The sequence below is a fragment of the Podarcis erhardii genome (assembly GCF_964252035.2).
Source record: "Podarcis erhardii genome assembly, chromosome: 7".
NCBI classification, from domain to species: domain Eukaryota; kingdom Metazoa; phylum Chordata; class Lepidosauria; order Squamata; family Lacertidae; genus Podarcis; species Podarcis erhardii.
Window position 1 is genome coordinate 30544180 of NC_138511.1, and position 21563 is coordinate 30565742.

Below are 21563 nucleotides of genomic sequence, written 5' to 3' on the forward strand. Positions count from 1 at the left end.
TCCATCGAAGTCTCAGGAGGAGTAGGAAGATGCCCAGGCAATCGGCAAGAGCTTTAGCTGTTGGACAGTGGAACGGACTTGGTGGAGGACTCTCCTTCGTTGGAGGGTTAAAAAACAAACAAAAAAACCGATTTATTTATTTTCATGGTACAGATGATAAATTTTAAGAAAACAATTGTTACAACAGTAAACAACAAGTAATTTGTCCTGATAAAATGGCAGACTTTTATCATGCCATGTGTTAAAAGTTTCATTTGGCTGGGCGGATTCCAGCCGGAGTCCCAACTGTTTCCCGTATTTTTCGCCCTATAGGACGCACTTTTCCCCCTCCAAAAATGAAGGGGAAATGTGTGTGCGTCCTATGGGGCGAATGCAGGCTTTCGCTGAAGCCTGGAGAGCGAGAGCGAGAGGGGTCGGTGCGCACCAGGCTTCAGGAAGCTATCCACAAGCCTTGGGAGCCAGCGGGAGTTTCCGCCAGGCTCCCAAGGCTTGCGGACAGCAGCCTGCATCCCGAAGCCCGGGGAGCACTGCGCAGTGCACCCCGGGCTTCGGGCAGATATCCGCAAGCCTTGGGAGCCTGGCAGGAGTTGCCGCCGGGCTCCCAAGGCTTGCGGACAGCAGCCTCCAAACCCGACCTAGTTTGGAGGCTGGCGGTGGGGAAAGCAGCGCTTCTCCCCACCGCCAGTCCCACAAGCTCGGGGGACAGATACCCGCAAGCCTTCGGGCAGATATCTGCAAGGGCTCCCCAGGCTTGTGGATAGCAGCCTGTTCTGGGGGCTGGGGTCGGGGGAAGCTTGGGCTTCCCCCGCCCCAGCCCCACGCCTGGGGGGGAAAAGTTTTTTTCTTTATTCCCCCCCCCAAAAAACTAGGTGCGCCCTATGGGCCGGTGTGCCCTATAGGGCGAAAAATACGGTATGTATTCAATAAACATTTGCTATATGTTATAAAAGGAATATGGATTGTGTTTGCCGCTCTCACTTGGCATGTTAGTTTCTCAGCCAATGCTATTGGCCATACTCTGTTATACCAAGAATCTGTGTTCAACCCATCACCAGTTTCCCAACATCTGTCTATCTCCATATGAGCAGCAGTCAATAGAAAGGCTAAGGGGTCATCTTTAGGATAATCATGAGCAGACAGGATCCTAAGCCCAAGTAGTGAAAGTGAGGGGACATTTCAATTGCTTGGTTGAAGCAGAGGTCAAGTCGGCATCTGCCAGGGATGCTTTAACTGGGATTCCTGCATTGCAGGGGGCTGGACTAGAGGACCCTTGGTGGTCCCTTTCAACTCTACAATTCTATGATTCTATAGGCTTGACCGGACAGCTCACCTGAGATCTGCACGGCAGATATGGGTCACTCTGGAGCGCCCCATCCCACAGGGCTCCATCAAGTACTGGGAGGTCAGGACCACTGCCTGGACCCCACCTTCCAGGGGCAACGTCTTATGGTCCAGGGATAAGGACACGAGAAGGCAGCCTCCTCGGGGCAAGTCTGAGCGCCATTTTCTGCAAAGGAAAAACAAAACAAAGCAGATGAGCAGGAACAGTCAGGCTGTGGATCATTAGGATATGAACTGAAAAGAAAACTGCCAATATCATTATATACATCTATGGTGCAATCATATTTGGAATCCTGGGTACAGTTCCGGTTGTCTCATCCCCTTGATCATTTCGGTTGCTCTTTTCTGAACCTTCTCCAACTTTGCAATATGCTTTTCATTTTTAAATTCGTTTTTATTAAAGATGTTCTTGTAAAAAGGATATTGCAGAGTTGGAAAAGGTTCAGAAAAGAGCAACCAAAATGATCAAAGGGGGTGGAGGAAATCCCCTAAGAGGAAAGGTTGGGACTTTTCAGTTTAGAAGAAACACAAGCGAAAGGCGACATGATAGGAGTTTATAGAAGTAGGTGTGGCATGCAGAAATGGACAGAGAATTTTTTCCTCCCTCTCTCTTTCTCATAACACTAGAACTCATGGACATTCAATGAAGCTGAATGTTGGAAGGTTCAGGCTAGAGAAAAGAAAAAGAAAAACTTCTTTGCACAGCGCAATTGTTAAACTATGAAACTTGCTCCTACAGGAGGCACGGATGTCCGCTAACCTAGATGGCTTTAAAAGAGGATTCCCTCAATGTTCGGAGGTAGCAATGCTGGCTAGCAAACGGCCGCTTGGATGGGGTAAGGGAGATGCACTGATATTTCCTGGCTCTCACCGGAGGACGAGGAAGTCTCGCCGGGGGTGGGGCGCCATGCTGTCCGTCACGTAGTGGTAGACCTCTGTGTTGTGGTCCAGGGTCTCCATCACTTTCTCCTGCAGGAGGTCTTCGTCCCACAGGCGCCGTTCCCGGAGCACCCGCTGAAGCACTGCCTGAGGGGGTGCCTCTACTTCTGTGGACACCTTCCACAAGCGCAGGGGGTGCACGTCCCCCACCTGAGCAGGCAGGGAGGCAAGGTGTCATTCCGTAGAATCATGGAGTTGCGGCATTGGAAGGGACCCTGAGGGTCATCCAGCCCAACCCCCTGCAAGGCAGAAATCTCAGCTCAAGGACTCCAGGTTCCACCTCTTGCAGCGGAGGAGAGTCCAGCCTCCCATCTCCTCTTACCTTCTTGCACGAGATCTCCGTGTTGAGGGGTCCAGGCATGCCAAGCCACCCCTTGAAGCGGTCGAAGGACTCCTTGAGCAGGCTTTGGATACTGACTTCCAAGTCAATCCGGGAATCCCGGCCTTCCCCTTGCAGGCTCCGGCCCATCAGCTCGGAGAAGGAGAGAGGCTGGGTGTCTGCTGCCAAGTAGGAGTTGCAAAGCTGGAGCATCACGTCTTGGGGGATCTGGAAAGGCAAAGCCATGGTTGTTAGCAGATGTGGGCAGAGACCGGATGCCTGCGAAAACAGGAATCCCCTGGGAAATCATGGGTGTTCCACAGGGCAGGTGCCACTACCGAGAAGGCCCTCTGCCTGGTTCCCTGTAGCTTTGCTTCTCACAATCTGTCCCATATAGGTCAAAGGAAGCTAAAGAGGGGAATGGAGGGCTGATCTAATCAGAGCAAATGCAGCAGCTCTAGGACATTTTGGGAGCCAGGTAAATTTTGCTCCAGAGTGCTCTTGTGCTGAGATCCTGCACGCAGGTTTCCCACAGGCATCTGGTTGGCCACTGTGAGAACAGGATGCTGGGTCAGATGGGCCATTGGCCTAATCCAGCATGGCTCTTCTGATGTTCTTAAATAGTATTATTATTATTATTATTACTACTACTACAACTACTACTATTATTACTATTATTATTAATATTCCAAAAACAGGTCCTACAGAATTCTGCAAAATGCAGTGTTATCAAACAGGATCTGATGACAATAAACATAGTCCATACACAATTACCGCCGAACGAGAAACAGGTACAAAATAAAGCCAAAATAAACAAACCACAGGCATGTGAGTGCGTGGAAAGTAGAGACAGGAACTATTTATAGCAGTAGGCATAATGCTTAAACAAGACAGAGTTGCAAAGCATGGACCCTATTATATCAAGGGAAAGCAATTTAAGTATTCAAATGCCCTGGGTCACAATAGCAGCCAAACTCATTCGTAGTCCAAAGGGGATCCTGGGCCATGTCCCTCCTTGCTTACGAATGAAATAAAGTCAGATCAAACAAGTACAAACCATCCTTTTTTTTCTCTCTGGCCCCCAAAGGACTCTCAGCTTATTGACTAGTTGTCCCCCCCCCAAGGCAATATCCCACACTTTAGTGTGTCAAATAGTAAGATTGACTCTGTCTAAGTTTCTCCAAAATGGAGGGGTGGTCATTCCAGCCGCTATAAGCAGGTGCACTGTCAGTCTTTATCATGCAAATTTCGGTTACCCTCTTAAAAGTGCTAATTGAGAAGTTGGAATGACAACAACAACAAAGCCTGAGCCGAGGGACAGTACCTGAAATAGTTTCTTGCAGTCCGTGATCATGTGGGAGAGGCCTTGGGTGGCTGCCAGGTTTTCATTCAGGTCCTTGTGGTCCGGTTTGCCCATCGTGGCTCGCTTGTGAATCATCCTGACCAGGGTGAGGAGGGGAGAGGAGACAGGAGATAAGGGGAAAGAGCTTTGAGGGAAACGCTTGGCAATTCAGCACATGGGCGTAAGGTAACCCATGTCAGAAGTGTTGTATTTTTGGCGAATTTCCTAAAAAAATTGCTCCAAAACTTCATTTTTTGAGCAAAAAAAGCTCAAAAACCTTTTGTGTCTGGATTTTTGCCTTTTGAAATAGGACAATCCTATTTAATAAAACCCCTTAGGTACTGTTTTCTAACCACCTGGTGACCAAGACGAAGAACAACCTGCCCCTCTTTCTTTAAAAAAAGTTTGGCGCATGAAACTCTTGCACGATTGCCATGAATCAGCCAAAGCCTTTCTGTATGCCATGAGAGGGCCACCCAGAATTCCCAGCAGCAGGGGCCTTCCATGGAGGGAGGCTGTTGCATCTCAGATGCGTGACAATCAATGGGGAGCCTAGGTGCTGGGGACATGCTGGGGGTGGGAAGGAGCTGTGGGCAAAGTTTGCAGAATCCCCGAACTGTAGGGATCCCCAAGGGTCATCCATCCCAACCCCCTCCAATGTAGGAACCATGACGCACCACTGCATAGGATGGCCTTGTTTCTTAGAGAGAGCCTCAGGTGTTGCAGAACCCTGCAACCTGCTGAGCCTGCCTTAGGTGATGCCCGCAGCCAGGTGCCCGCAGGTAAGAGCAAAGCGAGAGGAGAGATCTGCAGTGCCTGGCTTTGTGGTTACCCACTGCCTTACCTGGGAGAAGTGCTCTCTTTCCTGGAGACGTTGAGGTGGAAAACAGAGGGGGCCAGGCAGACCGCCAGGTTCCCGGCTGTCATCTGGTTCTCCTGGGCGGAGGCCACGTCACTCAGGAAGTAGAGCAATGTCTGCAGCACCTCCCGGTTCTCGTCGGGCATCAGAGCAATGGCTGCCTGCACCGTCGGCAGACGCTGGTCCTTCGGCACAACTGGGAGGAGGAGGAGGAAGAGGAGGAAGAGGAGGAGGAAGAGAAGGATGTCAGAGCTGGATCCCCAAACCCCATTCCAAAACCCAAAACCCAGATCACCTACGCCAGTCAGTGGTACTTGGATCTGCTTCCTTGGTCCTGTTTCTGGTCCTCGAGGGACAAATAACCTGCCAGACTGGACCACAGCCAATAAGATTTATGCTCAGAGATGGAAAGAAGATTCTGTACCAACCAAGGAGGAGTGGCAGACTAAACGAACGGACTATGCCGAAATGGCAAATCTTATGGGAGCAATAAGGAACCAAGCAGGGGAATACTTTATCAAAGACCGGAGGAAATTTGTGGATTATTTGAAATGTTATTGTACACATATACGGTAAGTTCATTAGCGGGATTAACTTAAACCAGTTAAAATTAATGCTAAAGGAAAACGAGGGAGTTCTTAATAATTGGAATAAGGAAGGAAATGCAGTGTTACAAATTTTAAAATATAAGAAATGGCAAAAACGGTGGGGGAAGTCAAAATATGCATATTTATTGGGAAATATTGGATTTGTATTTTTGTCAAAATATTTTTGAAAAACAGCCTCCCAGAGTGGCCCCTGACACCTGGGATTATTCTGCTCAGACACCCTAGCTAGAGACAGCCCCACATCTTCTCAGCTGGATGTCAACCTTATGATTTACCTCCTGGAAAATACGCAAAGCAATTCCTGCTTTCTTCTGCCATGCTGGGATGATCCAAAAGGATTGTTTATTTACTACTACTACTGTTTGTTTGTTTGTATCCCTCCTTTTTCCCAGACCGGGACTCAAGGCGGCTTACGCAAATTAAAACAACACAGATAAATACAGAAAGCTGAAAACATAGAAAAGATAACCATATACATCACCTCGTGCTTTTTGGAGGCAAAGGTGGTGTATAGATAAAACAAATAAACAAATCCCTCATCCATTGCTTCCCCTGCTGGTAAGGCCATAAAAACAAAACCAGAACCTCCACTCACACTGGTAAATCTGCAGAAATGTCTCCATCAGCTTCCTGGTGAAGACGGGCTCAGGGAGGTCACGGAAGTACTGCTTGAGCAGGTCGGCCACATCGTAGGCCGACTGGCCCTCGTAGCTCACATGGTCTGGGGAAGCTTCGTTCATGTGCCTCAGGGCCTGGATCCGGGACTTGACCCCGGACTTACGGAAAATGCCGACCTGCTCGGAGACCCCAGAGAAAGAGAGAGGGAAAGATCATATGAAGGAAAATGCAAGTACCCTTGAGCCAAAGAGCTCTGAGGGCTTCTCTTGTGTTGAGTCCCAACACTGGTCAAGCTGACTTTGCAGAGGGTTGGGCTAGATGACCCATGGGGTCTCTTCTAGCCCTACAGTTCTGTGATTCTCAGACATTTTCACAGAGCGTCCAGACCAGGACTCTGCAGCGGAGGTTTGATTTGTGGTGCCTCCTGTTTAAAAGTTGTGCTTTTTAAAATGGAATGTCATGTCAGTTAGTATTTCTTAGTACTGATTATACTGAGTATTGATCTGATGTGTAGAGATCTTCCCTATTCTAATTAATTCAAGAGGGTTCTGGAAGCTTCTCTGTGTGAAAGAAGCAAGCAGAAGGTTCGTGATGTTTGGGTTATTCCTTCAGAGAAGCTGAGTACAACTGGCTTAAACTGGTTCTCTTATCTCTTTCTGTCAAGGTCATGCAGACGATAATAATAGGCCAGAAGGACTCTGGGTTTCAGTTTCTGTTTCTCTTTTCCTTCTGGTGTGGTGTTCTGTACATAGTATGCTTACTGTTAAGGTTTAGTCTTATTATAAGTTACTGTAAGTTAAAGTCAAGTCTGCTGCACCTGGATTTCTTATGGACAGTGCCAATCCTGAAAGTATTGGATTTGTGACCATTATGCTCATTTGCCTTCAGTATCAGTAAAGCTCTGCTGGATGAAATATTAATTGCCTCTGGTCTATTTTTTTGGGAATCCTGCAACGTGTATAAGTTTTTACTCTGCTAACTATATATTGGAATCTACTCTGGATCAATATTGAGTAGAATTTTATGACATGTCAGGCATCATTGCCAACATCATGAAATAAAAGGGATATCTTAGGACCTAACATAACAAATTTCCGTATCTTAATCAAGTATGTCAGTATTAGGTAAAGGTAAAGGGACCCCTGACCGTTAGGTCTAGTCATGGACGACTCTGGGGTTGCGGCGCTCATCTCACTTTATTGGCCGAGGTCATGTGTCCAGCATGACCAAGCTGCTTTTGGTGAACCAGAGCAGAGCATGGAAACGCCATTTATCTTCCTGCCAGAGCGGTACCTATTTATCTACTTGCACTTTTTGGTGTGCTTTCGAACTGCTAGGTTGGCAGGAGCTGGGACCGAGCGACGGGAGCTCACCCCGTTGCAGGGATTTTAACCACCAACCTTCTGATCAGCAAGCCCTAGGCTCTGTGGTTTAGACCACAGTGCCACCCACATCCAAGTAAATGGGTCTACAACCCCCTGCACCTTCTTGCTCCAAGTCCAGGGCATTATAAAGAGACTCTGTCTCCCCATAACTACATTATCCTGCCAGAGATGTGGCCTCAACTGTGTATCATTGGATGGCGTTCTCACTTCTGCCCCCAATTTTATTTTTTTAATAAATAATAATTCTGGCAGAGCTGCATTTCCCAGAGGGGTTTAACAGCCAATCCCTCTTCCCAGGGAACTCTGGGAATTGTAGTTCCGGGAGGCAGGAATGGATGACCTTTGGTGTCCCTTCCAGCCCTACAATTCTATGGTTCTAACAGCCCTGCCGGATGGAGCTGGTGGGTGTTGCCATCTAAGGCAGCCAGAGAAGAATACATTGGCGAAGGCTGCTGCAGGAGACCAGACCCCCACAGGGGCAGGTTGCTGGCACCCCAAGACTTCAGAGGGGCTGTGGCCCAGGCAAAGCCTGGCTGAGCCTGCCAAGGTCCCCTCACCTGGTCCAGACACTGGCTGCGTATGTAGCGCATTGCCTGCTGAATGCTCTGGGGCAGCGGTTGTCCAGTCCTCTGGACGTGGATGAGTAGTGGGACCCCAAAGACTCTCTTGTCCCTGTAGTTGGGGGTCTTGCTCCTCTTCATGAACTTCGGGACCGCCCTGCCGGAGGAAAGAAAGGGTGGGGGTGGTCAATAGGGAATTGCAAATATCCAGATAAGCAGCTTTTATCGTTTTCTCTTGCATCCCATTGCTGACCTTGGTCCAGTTCGGTTTCATTTTTACGTGTTTTGTTTTGTGAAGCCTTAAGTTTTGTTATTTGGGCTGTACGGAGCAATTAAATGAAAATACTATAGAAAAATAAATAAAGGGATTGTGGGCCCTTGCTGGGAATGCCTGTCCCATTCTGTCAAAGGAAAGCAGAGGAGGGGGGGGGGGATGTGTGTCTCCAGGGGCTGCCTGCCCAGCCTGAACAGGATTCGGCCCAGCTCTTTTTCTCCCCCGACACACACAAACACCTCCCAAAACCCACCATATGGCTAAAACAGTTAAACTAAACAAATGCAGGGAAGAATACAGCAATTTGGCATCAGAAGGATGGAGTAGGAAGCGGGGAGTCCCCAGGTCCCCAGGCAGCAACTCAAGGCTCATCTGGTCCAACTTCCTGCAATGCAGGAATCAAAGCTAAAGCATTCCTGGCAGGGGGCAGTTTTGATTAGCACATTCCTGCCTTATTTCCCAGAGTAAGATGCTGCTCCTTCCACCTTGTGCTCTAGGTAATAAAGGCCTGTCCTCTTCTCTCCCTAGTAAGAGAATAAATATACTGGGAAGTTCAACACTGCCTCCCCCAGCCCCCCTCAAAACTGTCTATTTTCCTTCTTTTCCTGCCACTGCAATCTGTCCCCCAACAGAATGCACATCCTAAGCCCCATCAGCATTTACAAAAACTTACCCTCTCCCACAATAGGTAAAGGAAGTTGCGGGGCACTCTTTGAGCAGAGGTTCGATGGCTATCTGTTGGGGATTCTTTAGCTGCCATTCTTGCAGTGCAAGGGGTTGGACTAAATGGCTGGGGGGGGTGTCCCTTGCACCACAACAATTCCCTGATTCTGTGTTTCTGCATTAATAATCTGCTCTGCCACACACATGGCAGATAGAGAATGGATAACAGGCTTCAGAGGTGTGTCAATTTATTTAGCCCAATGAGGGCAGTGCCCTTGAAGAAGCATCCTTGGAGATAAAGGTAAAGGTAAAGGGACCCCTGACCATTAGGTCCAGTCGTGACCGACTCTGGGGTTGTGGCACTCATCTAGCTGTATTGGCTGAGGGAGCTGGCATACAGCTTCCGGGTCATGTGGCCAGCATGACTAAGCTGCTTCTGGCGAACCAGAGCAGCGCACAGAAACACCGTTTACCATCCCCCCGGAGTGGTACCTACTTGCACTTTGACGTGCTTTCGAACTGCTAGGTTGGCAGGAGCAGGGATCGAGCAATGGGAGCTCACCCTGTTGCGGGGATTCGAACTGCTGACCTTCTGATCGGCAAGTCCTAGGCTCTGTGGTTTAACCCACAGTGCCACCCGCGTCCCATCCTTGGACCCTTGGGGTACCTTCCAGCACTACAATTCTAGGATCCTGTATAGTATGTATATATCTTTAGTTGAATGGGATACCATTCAACTAAAGATATATACATGCTATACAGGATCCTAGAATTGTAGTGCTGGAAGGTACCTCAAGGGACATCTATTCTAACCCCCATGCCCGGGGCCAAATACTCCTGCCTTTCCCTTTCCCTTCTCCACTTTCTAATGGATATTTCAGACCACAACATTCCTTGGCAGAATCTCTGTGCTGACTCACCATGACCAGCTCTGCTTGTGGGGGACGGAGTATTTCTCCATGATGGCTGTGAGGCGAAGGAGGGAGCATTTTTGGAGGAGGTTGAGCTGGGCGGCGGATTGGCGGTTGATCTCCAAGGAAGCAGAGTTCAGGCTGGGTCGGTGGGAGTTCTGGAAGCTGTGCCAGCGAAGCTTCCTGGTTGGGGAGGAAGAACAGACGTCACTGATTTATCTCAACCTCAACCAGCTTTGCCACCTGCCACTCAAAGTGGACCCTCAGCTCAGCTCCAACTGTGGTGCCCAGAATGGGGCACAGGACTAGAGGTGGGGTCTGATCAAGGCAGAATCACGATTAGAATCATAGAATTGGAAGGGACCCCACGGGTCATCCTCAGTCCAACTTAGGAATGTGCAGAAGGCAAAAAGTCGAATCCTCCATCCACAAAGAGCAGAAACCTTATTTAGAAATGAATTCATGAAAAGAAATGGGGGGTCTAGCTATTTTGAAGGTCAGATGCAGCAAAGGAGAAATAGCAAACTTTAGCTGTTATATTTTTGGGGTGCCATCACAAAGATGCAGACATCTAAGTGGTACCAAAATTCACAGGGGTGCTATTTCCATTTCGGCTCGCTAGAGGGCACCAAACTTCCAACCTGAGTTGGGACATTTTCCCGCCATGGGTTTAGTTGACTAAAGAGAACTTGCTGGCTTCTGTAATTGCTCCCGGGCTTTCCCACAGGGTGCCTGGAACTGTCTTCAAAACTAATGTACAACCCACCCATGGTACCGGTCCATAAGGGCCCTGCCATGTTAAGGCAAAGGCTGGTGCATCGTAGAATCCTAGGATTGTGGAGCTGTAAGGGACCTGAGGGGTCATCTAGCCCAACTCGCTGCAGCCCATATTATATAAATGTTGTTATTACTATGGTTATCATCCACTGCATTTCAAGCAGCTGCTTCTCTCCTTACAGGCAGCACTGACCACATTTGCCAAATGCCAATTTAAAAATAAAAATGGAAAATCCTAGGAGTCCGAGCGCAGTCCCATGGCAAATTGAAAGAAAAAAAGGGTTGACAGTTCCACATTGTGTATCCTGCACTTGTTACGTGTGATAGGCATCCTGACTCCAGAAAACTCAAAAACTGTGTAAAGCAAAACTCCAGGCACACAGAGCAGGATTGCAACCTGCAAGGAGACCCTGAAGAACAATTGCTGGGTGGAAAGAGGGAGGAATAGAGGGACAAATTCCAGGAAATACAAGGAAGTGCCTCCCAACATCCTGACTGCAAGGTTGGATGGCCAGCTGTCAGGGATTCTTGAGCTGCGATTCCCACCTTGCAGGGGGTTGGACTAGATGACCCTTGGGATCCCTTCCAACCCAACAATTCCAGGATTCTACTACCCTGGCTCTCCTCAAAACATCCAGTTTGCCGCACTGTTTTCCTGTAGAAGCATGGTGTGATCTTCTGGTTCCTGTCTAACCAATTTGCAGGGGGTCGGTCTGGATGACCCTGGGGGCCCCACCCACCTCAACAATTCCTTGACCCCCTACCTGCAAGGCCTGGTGAGGGAGGCGCCCACCCCGGAGTCTCTCCGCTCCCTCATTCCCAGGTCCTCCGCCTCGTTCAGGGAGTTGGCCGTGCTGTCAAAGTCGCTGGCCGACGTGCCAATGTCCGACACAGAGCGCTCCTCAAAGTTTGGGGTAGCAGGCTCCCCTCCGGAGTCTGTCTCCTCCCCGCCACCGATGCTTTCGCCCTCCGGGTCCAGCTGGATGGCCTCGGACCACAGCTCCACCTTCCTCTGCAGCCCCCAAACATGCTCCAGGATCTCGTCCAGGTTCTCGTAGATGACGTCCCTGTCCAGGCCAAACAGGTCGTCCGTGACACTGCTGGACTCGGGCACATTGTCATAGAGGCTGGTGCAGCTGCCTGTGGAGCCGCACGAGGGCCGCCTCAGCCTGCACTCCAAGGCCTCGCCTGTCCTGCTGCCCATCCCAACCCCGCCTGGAGAGAGGCCTGAAGCCGGGCCACTCGATTTCCAGTTAGGCAAACACCCGCTCTCAAGCGGGCACAGGCTTTCGATGGAGAGAGACTTGGGGAAAGTGCCCGGCTTGTAGTCTCTGGGGATGTGGACCAAATAGTCCCTTTCAAACAGGTCGTGGTGGCCCAATCCGCCAGCATCCCAGGGGGTGCCCTTGCCCCGGCCTGCCTCATAGTCCTCCAGATAAACGCTACCATGTTTCGGCTGCTCCCCAGCTGAGCCCAAGGCGCCGTTGGCCCGGCGCCCTCTTGAGGGAAGCGTTTTGCTGCCGCAGGAAGAAGGCGACACCCCACTTCTTGGGTCTTTTGAGGAGCTCCACCAGGACTCGGCATCTGCCCCATCCTCTTTTGGGGCTTTGGCAGAGTCCAGCTTCTCCTTATCCTTCCTCCTGAGGGACTCGATCCTCCTGAGGAAGCTCCGAGTCCGGCGTTTCCTGGCGTCCCCCTTGCTGGTCCCACTCATGTCCTGGGACTGGTCAGTGGGCGAGGGGTCCTCCAAGCTGGGGACGGAGAGGGTCAAGGTCGGAGAATCCTGGGTGGAGGACGGGTCAGGGAGAGCAGGACACTCGCCTGTGCTGGGGTCGCTGTGGAGAGAGGAGGCCTCCAGCTCAGCACTCAGGTCAGTGAGGATGCTCTCCTGGCTGGGCAGCTTCCTCATGGTGGAGGCTGCCTCCGGGCTGCGGGAGAGGAAGTCGTCGGAGCCGATTCGGGACCACCTACGGCTGTCTCTCTGGAAAGCCCACCGATCACTGATGGCACAGAAGTCCTCGTCTCCCGAGTCGTCATTCTAAAGCAAGCACAGGAAATTATACCTCAGTTAAAGGTAAAGGGACCCCTGACCATTAGGTCCAGTCGCAAACGACTCTGGGGCTGCGGCGCTCATCTCGTTTTATTGGCCAAGGGAGCCGGCGTTTGTCTGCAGACAGCTTCTGAGTCATGTGGCCAGCATGACTAAGCCACTTCTGGCGAACCAGAGCAGCGCACGGAAACGCCGCTTACCTTCCCACCGGAGAGGTACCTATTTATCTACTTGCACTTTTGGCATGCTTTTGAACTGCTAGGTGGGCAGGAGCTGGGACTGAACAATGGGAGCTCACCCCGTCGAGGGGATTCGAACCGCCGACCTTCTGATCGGCAAGCCCTTGGCTCAGTGGATTAGACCACAGCACCACCCACATCCCTAATCCCTCAGTTACTGGGATTTATTTTAATTTAATTTAATTTTCTAACCCTTTGTTTTCTCCAAGGAGCTGAAGGTGGAGCATGTGGTTCTCCTCTTCATTTAATCCCAACCACAACCATGTGTTGTCTCCCAAGTCACTAGTCTGACACTCTGACCGCTACAAACTGGTTGTTCTTCTCCCTCCCCATTTGAGCCCCACAACACCCCTTTGAGAAAGGCCAGGCCCAGAGGCAGTGACTGGCCTCCAAAGTCAACCTGTAGGTTTTGTGGCCAAGTGAGGAATTTGAACCCTAGCCTGTCCCAGGGTCCTCAACTCTAATACCTACACCATGCCGACTGTACTAATTGCATGTTCAGAAAAGCTGGAAGGGGCCAGGGGGTCATCTAGTCCAACCCCTGCAATGCAGGAACCACAGGGTCTGTTCTGTGTCATTTAAAAACCTTTAATAAATCCATTTGGGTGGCAGGGAGGAAGAAAACCTGACTGAGACCTGCTTTCTGCTGTGCTAGGTCTGCCTGAGCTTCCTTCCCCAGGGTCCAGGTTCGATTCCTCTGGACCCTTCCCGGCCTCCCCATCCAAGGGCCCAGGCTTACCTGTTTCCGCTGAAAGTGGACCTCCAGCTTCATCGAGGCGCACGAGTTCAGTGTCACGAGTCTCCTGCAAGGAGTAAAGGAGAGGGGCTTTTGTCTGGCTCGGCCGTCCCGTCCCAGCTGCCGCCGGCCAGGCTATTTAAAAACAAGCGGCTCTTGTTTCGGGGCACCGTCACTTGTCCCGCAAACAGCTGGGGATCAAGTGACCACACGCGGCTCTCTCCAGGGATGCTGTGGGTGGGGGTGCCAACTCAGGCCAATAGAGGGGGAACTATGGGCACTAAGCAACCAACATGTGTGGCTCAGCAGCCCCAGCGAGGCGCTTCCAGCTGCTCAAACATGCCGGCGACTGGCCGAGCGTCACTTTCATCTCAAGCCAGCAACTGTGACCCAAGTCCAGAGAAATGTCCCCCCGGCCTCCTGCCCCCTAACAGAAAGTTCCTGGAGTGTGGAGCCAGCTGGCAAGGGGATTAAAGCCTGGCCCCCAACACAGACACACAGTGATCGCAGAATCATGCGAGTTGGAATGGGACCCCCAAGGGTCATCCAGTCCAAGTCCCTGCAATGCAGGAACCATGTATTCCTTCTAAGGGGTTACCAGACTAAAAGGTAACCCCTTAGAAGGGCATTGGGCCAGGCCTTCGGCCTCTGAAAAGCCCCACCCCAACTTCCCAAGCTGGTTAACACACATGCAATTTATTTGCATTTTGAGATGGTGGGCTGTTTATTTTGGCAAAGCCCAAGAGCTGCCTGGTCAAAATTAAAACAGGCCCAGAGCATCAGAACAACGTTGACAATAGAATAACCACATGAGACAGCAGCAATTCGGGGGGGGGGGGGCAGGGCAATTTTAAAATAGTAGCAATAGCAGCAGTAGCCATTACAATTTTTAAAAGCTAGACAAGTTGATAATAAATTTACTGAAAGGGGGAGCATTGTGATAGGTTTTGGAATGTGAAAGTGCACAGCCATTTGTGATGTTACGTGCAGGGCAATAATCTTGTCAAGGAACCTGGTTTACATGGATTAAAGTTAACACAGGAATCCTAATGTTGCCCAAATGGTCCCAGCGAAGCACAAGAGGGAAGGAAAGGCAGGCTTGGGGAGGACCCAAAACAAAGGGGCTTTAGGAGGAAAAAAGCATCTGAGGGAGCAAACTCCCGCTGCGACCCATCCCCTAATTTTTCTACAGAACTATAACTTCACAGAATTGTAGAGTTGGATTGGACCCCAAGGGCCATCCCTGCAATGCGAGAATCTGCTACAGAATCCCTGAGAGATGGCCATCCAAACTCTGCTTAAAAACCTGCAGCGAAGGAGGGTCTAGCACCTTCCGGGAGAGTCTGCTCTACTGCCAAATCGCTCTTACAACTCAAAGGATGACTTGGGAGCCACATTTAAGAACAGCTCTTCGATTTAGCCACGGCTTCAGGTTTCCTGTCCGTGACCTCATCTGTGACGTCAACTTCCAGAGCTCAGTCAAGCTCACATCCTGTAGCATCTCCACCCTCTGGGCTTATCCCAGCAGTGTGTCAGAGCTGGCACTCCAAAAAAAAAAAAACCAGCCAGCCATATACTGAGCAGCAAGATGCTCTGGATGGAGGAGCGAGTTTGGATTCATCAGCCCCAGAAGAAGTGGTCTGCCCATCAAGCAAATGGACAGAATATTTTCCCAGACCCAAATGGGCTTGGCAGAGAGGACAGGCCAGGTCCCAGGATCCCCCTTCCCACCTCACTGAGCCAGTTGATGGTCAGCTGCTTGACAGGACCAGGAAAGGTCAGACCTTCGCATCCCCTGAGCCTGGCTGAGCTGCCCTCTCCAACGCCACCCTCTGACCACAACAACGTGCTTCCCCATATCCTTCCATTGGCAACAGTGAGCATTTTTTTACTATTATTTTAACCTGCAGAGGGATTTGAGGGAATCCTGGTCCAAGAAGCTGTGGTCCTTCTTCACAGAGGCAATGTCGAGAGGGAAGAGGGATTCTGAGGATGAGAAGGAGGAGAGAAGAGTTTGATCGAGAAGATGGATGGCTGCTTGAAGGTGCTAGAGGAGAAGCCGGTTGTCCACAGTGGCGTCCGTGGTGGAAGAAGGGACACCCATATTTCTGCTGCCCTGCCAAATGCCCTCTCTGTTCTCACTTCTAGGCTCCATCCTAACTTGAATTCACCAGCCCGCTGTCACTTTCTGTCAGCAGAACTTTGCAATTTAGGAATCATACCACACCGGCTTGTAAACTGGCGTTCAGCACCCAGCAAATCTCAGCTTTCATGTAATGCAAAACAAGCTTTTAGTCCTTAATGTTGCCAAAGGGCATGTGTCAGAATAAGAGAGCAACTTGTGCTGAAGACTAGGGGCTTCATGAACTCCCCAATTTAAACTGGTATTTGTGTGTGTGTGTGTGTGTGTGTGTGTGTGTGTGATTTAAACGAATCCTTTGTTTGCAAACTGCTTATTTGCCATTAAGAGGTGTGCAACTTTTATTTAATCAAGAAATAAATGCATGCAGTGCAAGAGTGAAGGAAATAGTAGCCGCTGGGGAGTGACGTGGGGCATCTCAGACCCCATGAAGCCCTACTTGGTCCTGTTTTTCTTCAGCCAAGAGGTCTTCCCTCAGATTTTCCCCCATGGCTTTCAAGTTCGCCCATTGCAGGGGCTTGAACTAGATGACCCTGGGTGTCCCTTCCAAGTCTAAAAATCTATTTTTCTGTTATTCTGACATGAAGGGCTAGTATTGTGGGTTGTTTGTTTTCAAAACAAAGCTTGATCTCATCAGGAGAATGCACACATCCCAAAAGAAGCCTTCAAGCACCTGCCCAATTCTAAAAACCAAACAAAAACAGACCCATATGCACCCCCTCCCCAGTTCTAAAAACCAAACAAAAACAGACCCATATGCACCCCACCCTCACAAAGAGGCAGCCTGGAAACTATCAGCCAGTCTTGTCTTGCACGGACGTGATGGGGGGGGAGGTATTTGACCGGCACAATGGCTGGCTGCGCTTTGCTGCTGGGAACTTCCTCCGATTGTCCTGGCCCCGTAACTCTCCTGTCCTCCAGCTAAGGCAGAGCTCAGGCTTTTGTTTGGCTCTCCCATGCCATGTGCCGACAGGAAACAAAAGTCAGCCTGGAGACCCTGTGCTGTGTATGGTTTGCGTTGTAAAGTATATGGCATGCAGGAAGAATCCAAGTGGCTGTGGAAGAGCTCTTCCTGTCAGAAAGTTATTCCTGAGGTTTAGTTGGAATCTCCTTCCTTGTCACTGTAAACCATTGGTTCTGCTCCCGCTCCCTGGAGCAACAGAAAACAAGCTTGCTCCATCTCCCGTGGGACAGCCCTTCAGATATTTCAAGATGGCTCTCATGTTACCTCTCTGTCTTCCCTTCTATGATTCTTGCTGTCAATCAGAAGGCTCATGCATATTTACTTTTCCTCCACGCTCCAGGCACAGGTCTGGAGGTTCCAGGTCTGAGCATTTTTATTTTATTTTTTGTCCCAGCACTTTTCCCCGAGAAAACCTGTGTTTTACTGCTGAATTGGAGTAAACGGCAACCGGGTTTTCCACAGACTGCCATTTGCTCCGTTTCAGCTGTAAAATGTGGGTTTCCCCAGGGAAAGTGCCAGGAGAACAACAAAAACAGCTTGGACACTAGAAACACAGCACAAAAGGAAGTGTGAATGAGCCCAGAATCTCCAAATGCTTGAAAACTCCCCTTATACCTGAGGAGGCAGTGAAAAGATGGCCAAGATCCCCTATCTTTGATAGAAGCACCTTCCTCAACACCAGCCAGGAAGTGAGCAAGAGGGTATCTTGTCAAGGAGGGGGCAGGAGTCCAACTCCTGTGGCCACCAGGAGCCTCTTAGAAGAGGACTGCTAGGTTCTGTCTCTGTGGGCCAGTGGGGGCCAAACGTCCACTGAAGGAGAAAAACAGAAGCCCAGCTGGCCTTTTGGGTTGATGTGGAAGACATGGACAAACCCCTAAAAACTCCCATCTGGGTTTAAAGGGGGGGCACTAGGGTGGTTCCCAGAGAAGAAGAGGGAAAGAACCCCTCTGAAATGAAGTGGCTGCATGCTCCACAGGCTGGTGGGCAGCAAAACAAACACAGCCAGAATGGGAGGTTTCCTACATTTCTCCCCCCAAACTTCATGTAAAAGCGTTTCTCATGCAGACATCGCCTGACGCTTCCTTTGGCTCAGTCAGTCTCAGATGGAGATCAATGTGGTGGCTGCAGCAGCTTTGGAAGAGGTTTCCGAGGGGAAGAGCTGTCCCAACAGCGGAACAGACGCCCCTTGGATAGTGGAGGACTGTCCTTCACTTGAAGTTTTCATACAGAGGATGGATGACCATCCGTCTGGGATTCCTTAGCTGTGATTCCTGCACTGAAGCAGGTTAGGCTGGTCCTCCTTAACTCTACCATTCTGTGATTCCATAATACAGTATCTTACTGGGGGAAGGCAGAGACTGGCAGCCATCTGAGGAGGGACCTCACCTGGACATCTAGGGAGGGTGGATCTTAAGTAAACACAGCAAGAGAGGTGGACCAGCCAACCACACAGTCACAGTGGTGGCGGCGGCTGAATATTCATGGGTGGACCGGTCTGGGTGTCAGGCTGGGCCTCCCCTCCCCCACTTCATCCCAAAGGAATTGCATGCAGTCCTGATTCTCTTACCTTCGTAGAGCTGGGCATACTGAGGAAAGCCAGCTGCTCGCAGCCAGTCACAGGCCTTGGCAGCCTCAGCCTCTGTAAGAGAGCAAATGGACAGAGCTGAGGAGGAGCTGCGGACAGATGTCTCCAGCAAAAACAAGGAACCAAACATTTGAAACGCCATGATACCATTTTAAACCATCGTGGCTTCCCTCTAAAACACCCTGGGAATTGTAGTTTTTTCAAGGTGCTGAGAGTTATCAGGAGACCCCCATTCCCTTCACAGAACTGCGATTCCCAGAGTTCCCTCAGAAGAGAAATCAATCGTTAAACCTCTGTGGGAAACACAGCTCTGTGAGGGCAATTCTAGGCTACATCAACAGAAGTCTAGTGTCTCGGGAAGTCATAGTAGCCTTGGTCAGATTCCACCTGGAGTCCTGTGTCCAGTTCTGGGCACCACAGTTTAAGAAGGATACTGAGAAGCTGGGAGGTGTGCAAAGAAGGGCAACCAAGATGATCAAGGGTTTGGATACCAAGGATTTGGATAAGGAACAGTTGAGGGAGTTGGGGACGTTTGGCCTGGATAAAAGGATAGAGAGAGGACATATGATAGCCATCTTCAAATATCTGAAGGGCTGCCACCTGGAAGATGGAACCAATGGCTCCAAGTTACAAGAAAGGAGATTCCAATTAAACATCAGGGAGAACTTTCTGACAGTAAGAGTTGTTTGACAGTGAAAAGGACTCCCTTGGAAGGTGATGGACTTTCATTCCTTGGAGGTGTTTAAGCAGAAGATGGATGACTGTCATGGATGCTTTAGCTGAGATTCCTGTATAGCAGGGGGTTGGCTTAGATGATCCTTGGGATCCATTCCAACTCTACCATTCTATGATTCTAGGCGTCTGTTCCTCCCGCCCCAGGAAGATATCTGTACAAACTGAGTACTACCTTGGGAACAGAGTTGGCCATCCTCATTTCCCCCCACTGTTTGGACATCAGTTCCTCTTTTTACTTGCAAAACAAGGACTTGGCCCAGTGAATTCCACCACACAGATATCATCCCTTTGCAAAGGACCAGCCTACCACCCTCCAGACATAGCACACATTTTCACCAAAGCAAGAAACAGCAAGAGATCTGTTATCCACAAAGAGCATTGGAAAGATGTCAGCAAGGGAGCCACGAAAGAGCTTCTGTCATTCCTTTCAGAGCATCCTGGAGGTTCATGATCACCCCTGAAGGTGGACGGATCACCAGGATACAACAGCGGAAGCTTTGCAGGCCTGATCAACTCTCTGCACGGCCTCTTGGGATCCATGCAGACGCTGGCTGACCCAGGCGAGAGCTCTCTTGCTGGCTTCTGGAGAGAGGCAAGGCTGGGATCTCTGCAAGGCGAGCCAGGCAGCCATTCCAGAGCAGCAAGGAAAACAGGGTGTGTTGCTTAGACGTGCCCTGGGATCCTGATGAACTCTGCTTCACATCAGCAATGGAAATGTGAACTTCCTTCCCGCTGTTCCACAAAGCAATGGATGAGGGACGGGGGAGGGGGCAGGAAAGAGGAAGAAATCTGCCTTTCCTTTGGCCGGTCGGAACAGGGTTTGTTTTCGTACCATGGCTGCACACGCAAATAAAAAAATAAGTAAAAAAAAATCAAAGCATTCTAGTTCAGGGTGGGGCAAGTGAAAAATGCCTCTCTGGACATCAGCATCAAAAAGTGGTCCAAGCCAAGAAACAGCAAGAGATCTGTTATCTCCGAAGAAATTACAGGAACCATCCAGAATTCGGACCCTTTTCCCCATCACAAAGCAAACTGTTCAAGGAATTGTATAATTTGTTGCATTGGAAGGGACCCCCCCCAAAAAAGGACCATCTAGTCCAACCCCCTGCGAGGCAGTACTGAGATTCCAGCAAATGTTATTAATCCTGTACAATATTAGAACAAAACAAACTGAATGGATGTATGTATGGGAATTCTGATGTAAACATGTTCCAAAATGCCATTTAATTGTCCTTCTGAGTTACCGCTGCAACTACAAAAAACAAAAAAAACACTCAAAGCAATTTACAAAAATAGATAAAACAATCAAATTATCAATTAGAAGTGTTGCCAACAATAATTTCAGACTCTTGAAATAACAAGAGACTAAAAACAGATTAAAACTCGCACAAGCTATCTAAACATCTTGGTAGTCTTGCCTAAACACAAATATTTTTAGCAGGTGGCGAAAAGAGTACAGAAACGGCACCTGCCTGGCATCAATAGGCAGGGAGTTCCGAAATTTAGGTGCCGCTACACTAAAAGATTGAGGAACTGCAAGTGTGGAACGGGGATCATGTGGCAGCTGTCACAGCACCAATTCTGCTGATCAAAGCGGTTGAGTGGTTGTACAGCGATCTTGCGGTTCAACTGATCCTAAGTTGTTCAGGGTTTTAGCAGTAACACCTTGAACTTGGCCCAGAAGCAAATCGGCAACTGTGGTAGATCCCTGAGCACAGGTGGTTTGTGCCGCCAAGGCCTCCCTCCTGTCACTCATTGTGCTGCAGCATCCTCTACTAACCACAGCTCATGAATCAACTGCAGGGGGAGCCTCACATAGACAAGCTGTCATCAAGGGAGCAATTCTCTGCATTTAGTTCCCATCTGCATATTGGGTTGCGGGTCTCCATGCTTCTTGTATTGTTGTTTGCATTTGATCACATTGTCACAGCTACTTCAATATGTTGCTAGCAAGTCTTGTGTTTTTGGTGGTTGTTGTTTTTAATAAAAAGTTTGCTTATACAGTATCGTTAAGCAAAGATTGTGATATTGTTGCAAAACTGTCTGGAATTGATACTGCATTTGCCTGAAAGCTGTTTTGCAACACACACACACACACACACACACACACACACACACACACACATATACACACACACCCGAGGGTCATCTAGTCCAACCCCTTGCAATGTAGGGACCGTAGCTCAAGAATTCCATGAACACAATTGTGAGGAAGTAGGATATGCATCAAATAATTTTCCCAGAGAGGGAGGTTGGTAATTCTAGTAAAACTTGCTCACTGGGTCTTAACTTCTAGCCTCAATGTAATCCAAAAAGCCTCCGCTGACACACCACTGATCCCAACAACAAGGCAGTGGGGGAAAGACTGCAAAAAGAGGATACCCCCAAAACTAGGCACACATATGTTTCCCAGGCAAAAGGCTAGGAAGAAACAATTGGGGGTTTTAAGCAGAGGTTGGGTGGCCATCTGTCATGGATGCTTCAGTTGTGACTTCTGCATTTATTGCGTATATATTTT

At 49.6% G+C, this 21563-nt stretch overlaps 1 protein-coding gene across 3 annotated transcripts in view; it reads right to left on the reverse strand.

Moving 5' to 3' along the window:
- STARD8 (StAR related lipid transfer domain containing 8) overlaps positions 1-21563 on the reverse strand; it is a 67523-nt gene that overhangs the window by 2136 nt on the left and 43824 nt on the right. For all 3 annotated transcript variants that reach the window (XM_081870812.1, XM_081870811.1, XM_081870813.1), the window contains 12 exons: positions 18293-18364; positions 15526-15607; positions 13625-13688; positions 11361-12634; positions 9829-10002; positions 7969-8128; positions 6004-6202; positions 4786-4996; positions 3924-4038; positions 2603-2827; positions 2213-2430; positions 1331-1507 (listed from right to left, as the gene is read on the reverse strand). In XM_081870812.1, the coding sequence (XP_081726938.1) occupies positions 1331-1507; positions 2213-2430; positions 2603-2827; positions 3924-4038; positions 4786-4996; positions 6004-6202; positions 7969-8128; positions 9829-10002; positions 11361-12634; positions 13625-13688; positions 15526-15607; positions 18293-18364 (2971 nt within the window). The remainder of the gene's footprint in view (positions 1-1330; positions 1508-2212; positions 2431-2602; positions 2828-3923; positions 4039-4785; positions 4997-6003; positions 6203-7968; positions 8129-9828; positions 10003-11360; positions 12635-13624; positions 13689-15525; positions 15608-18292; positions 18365-21563) is intronic.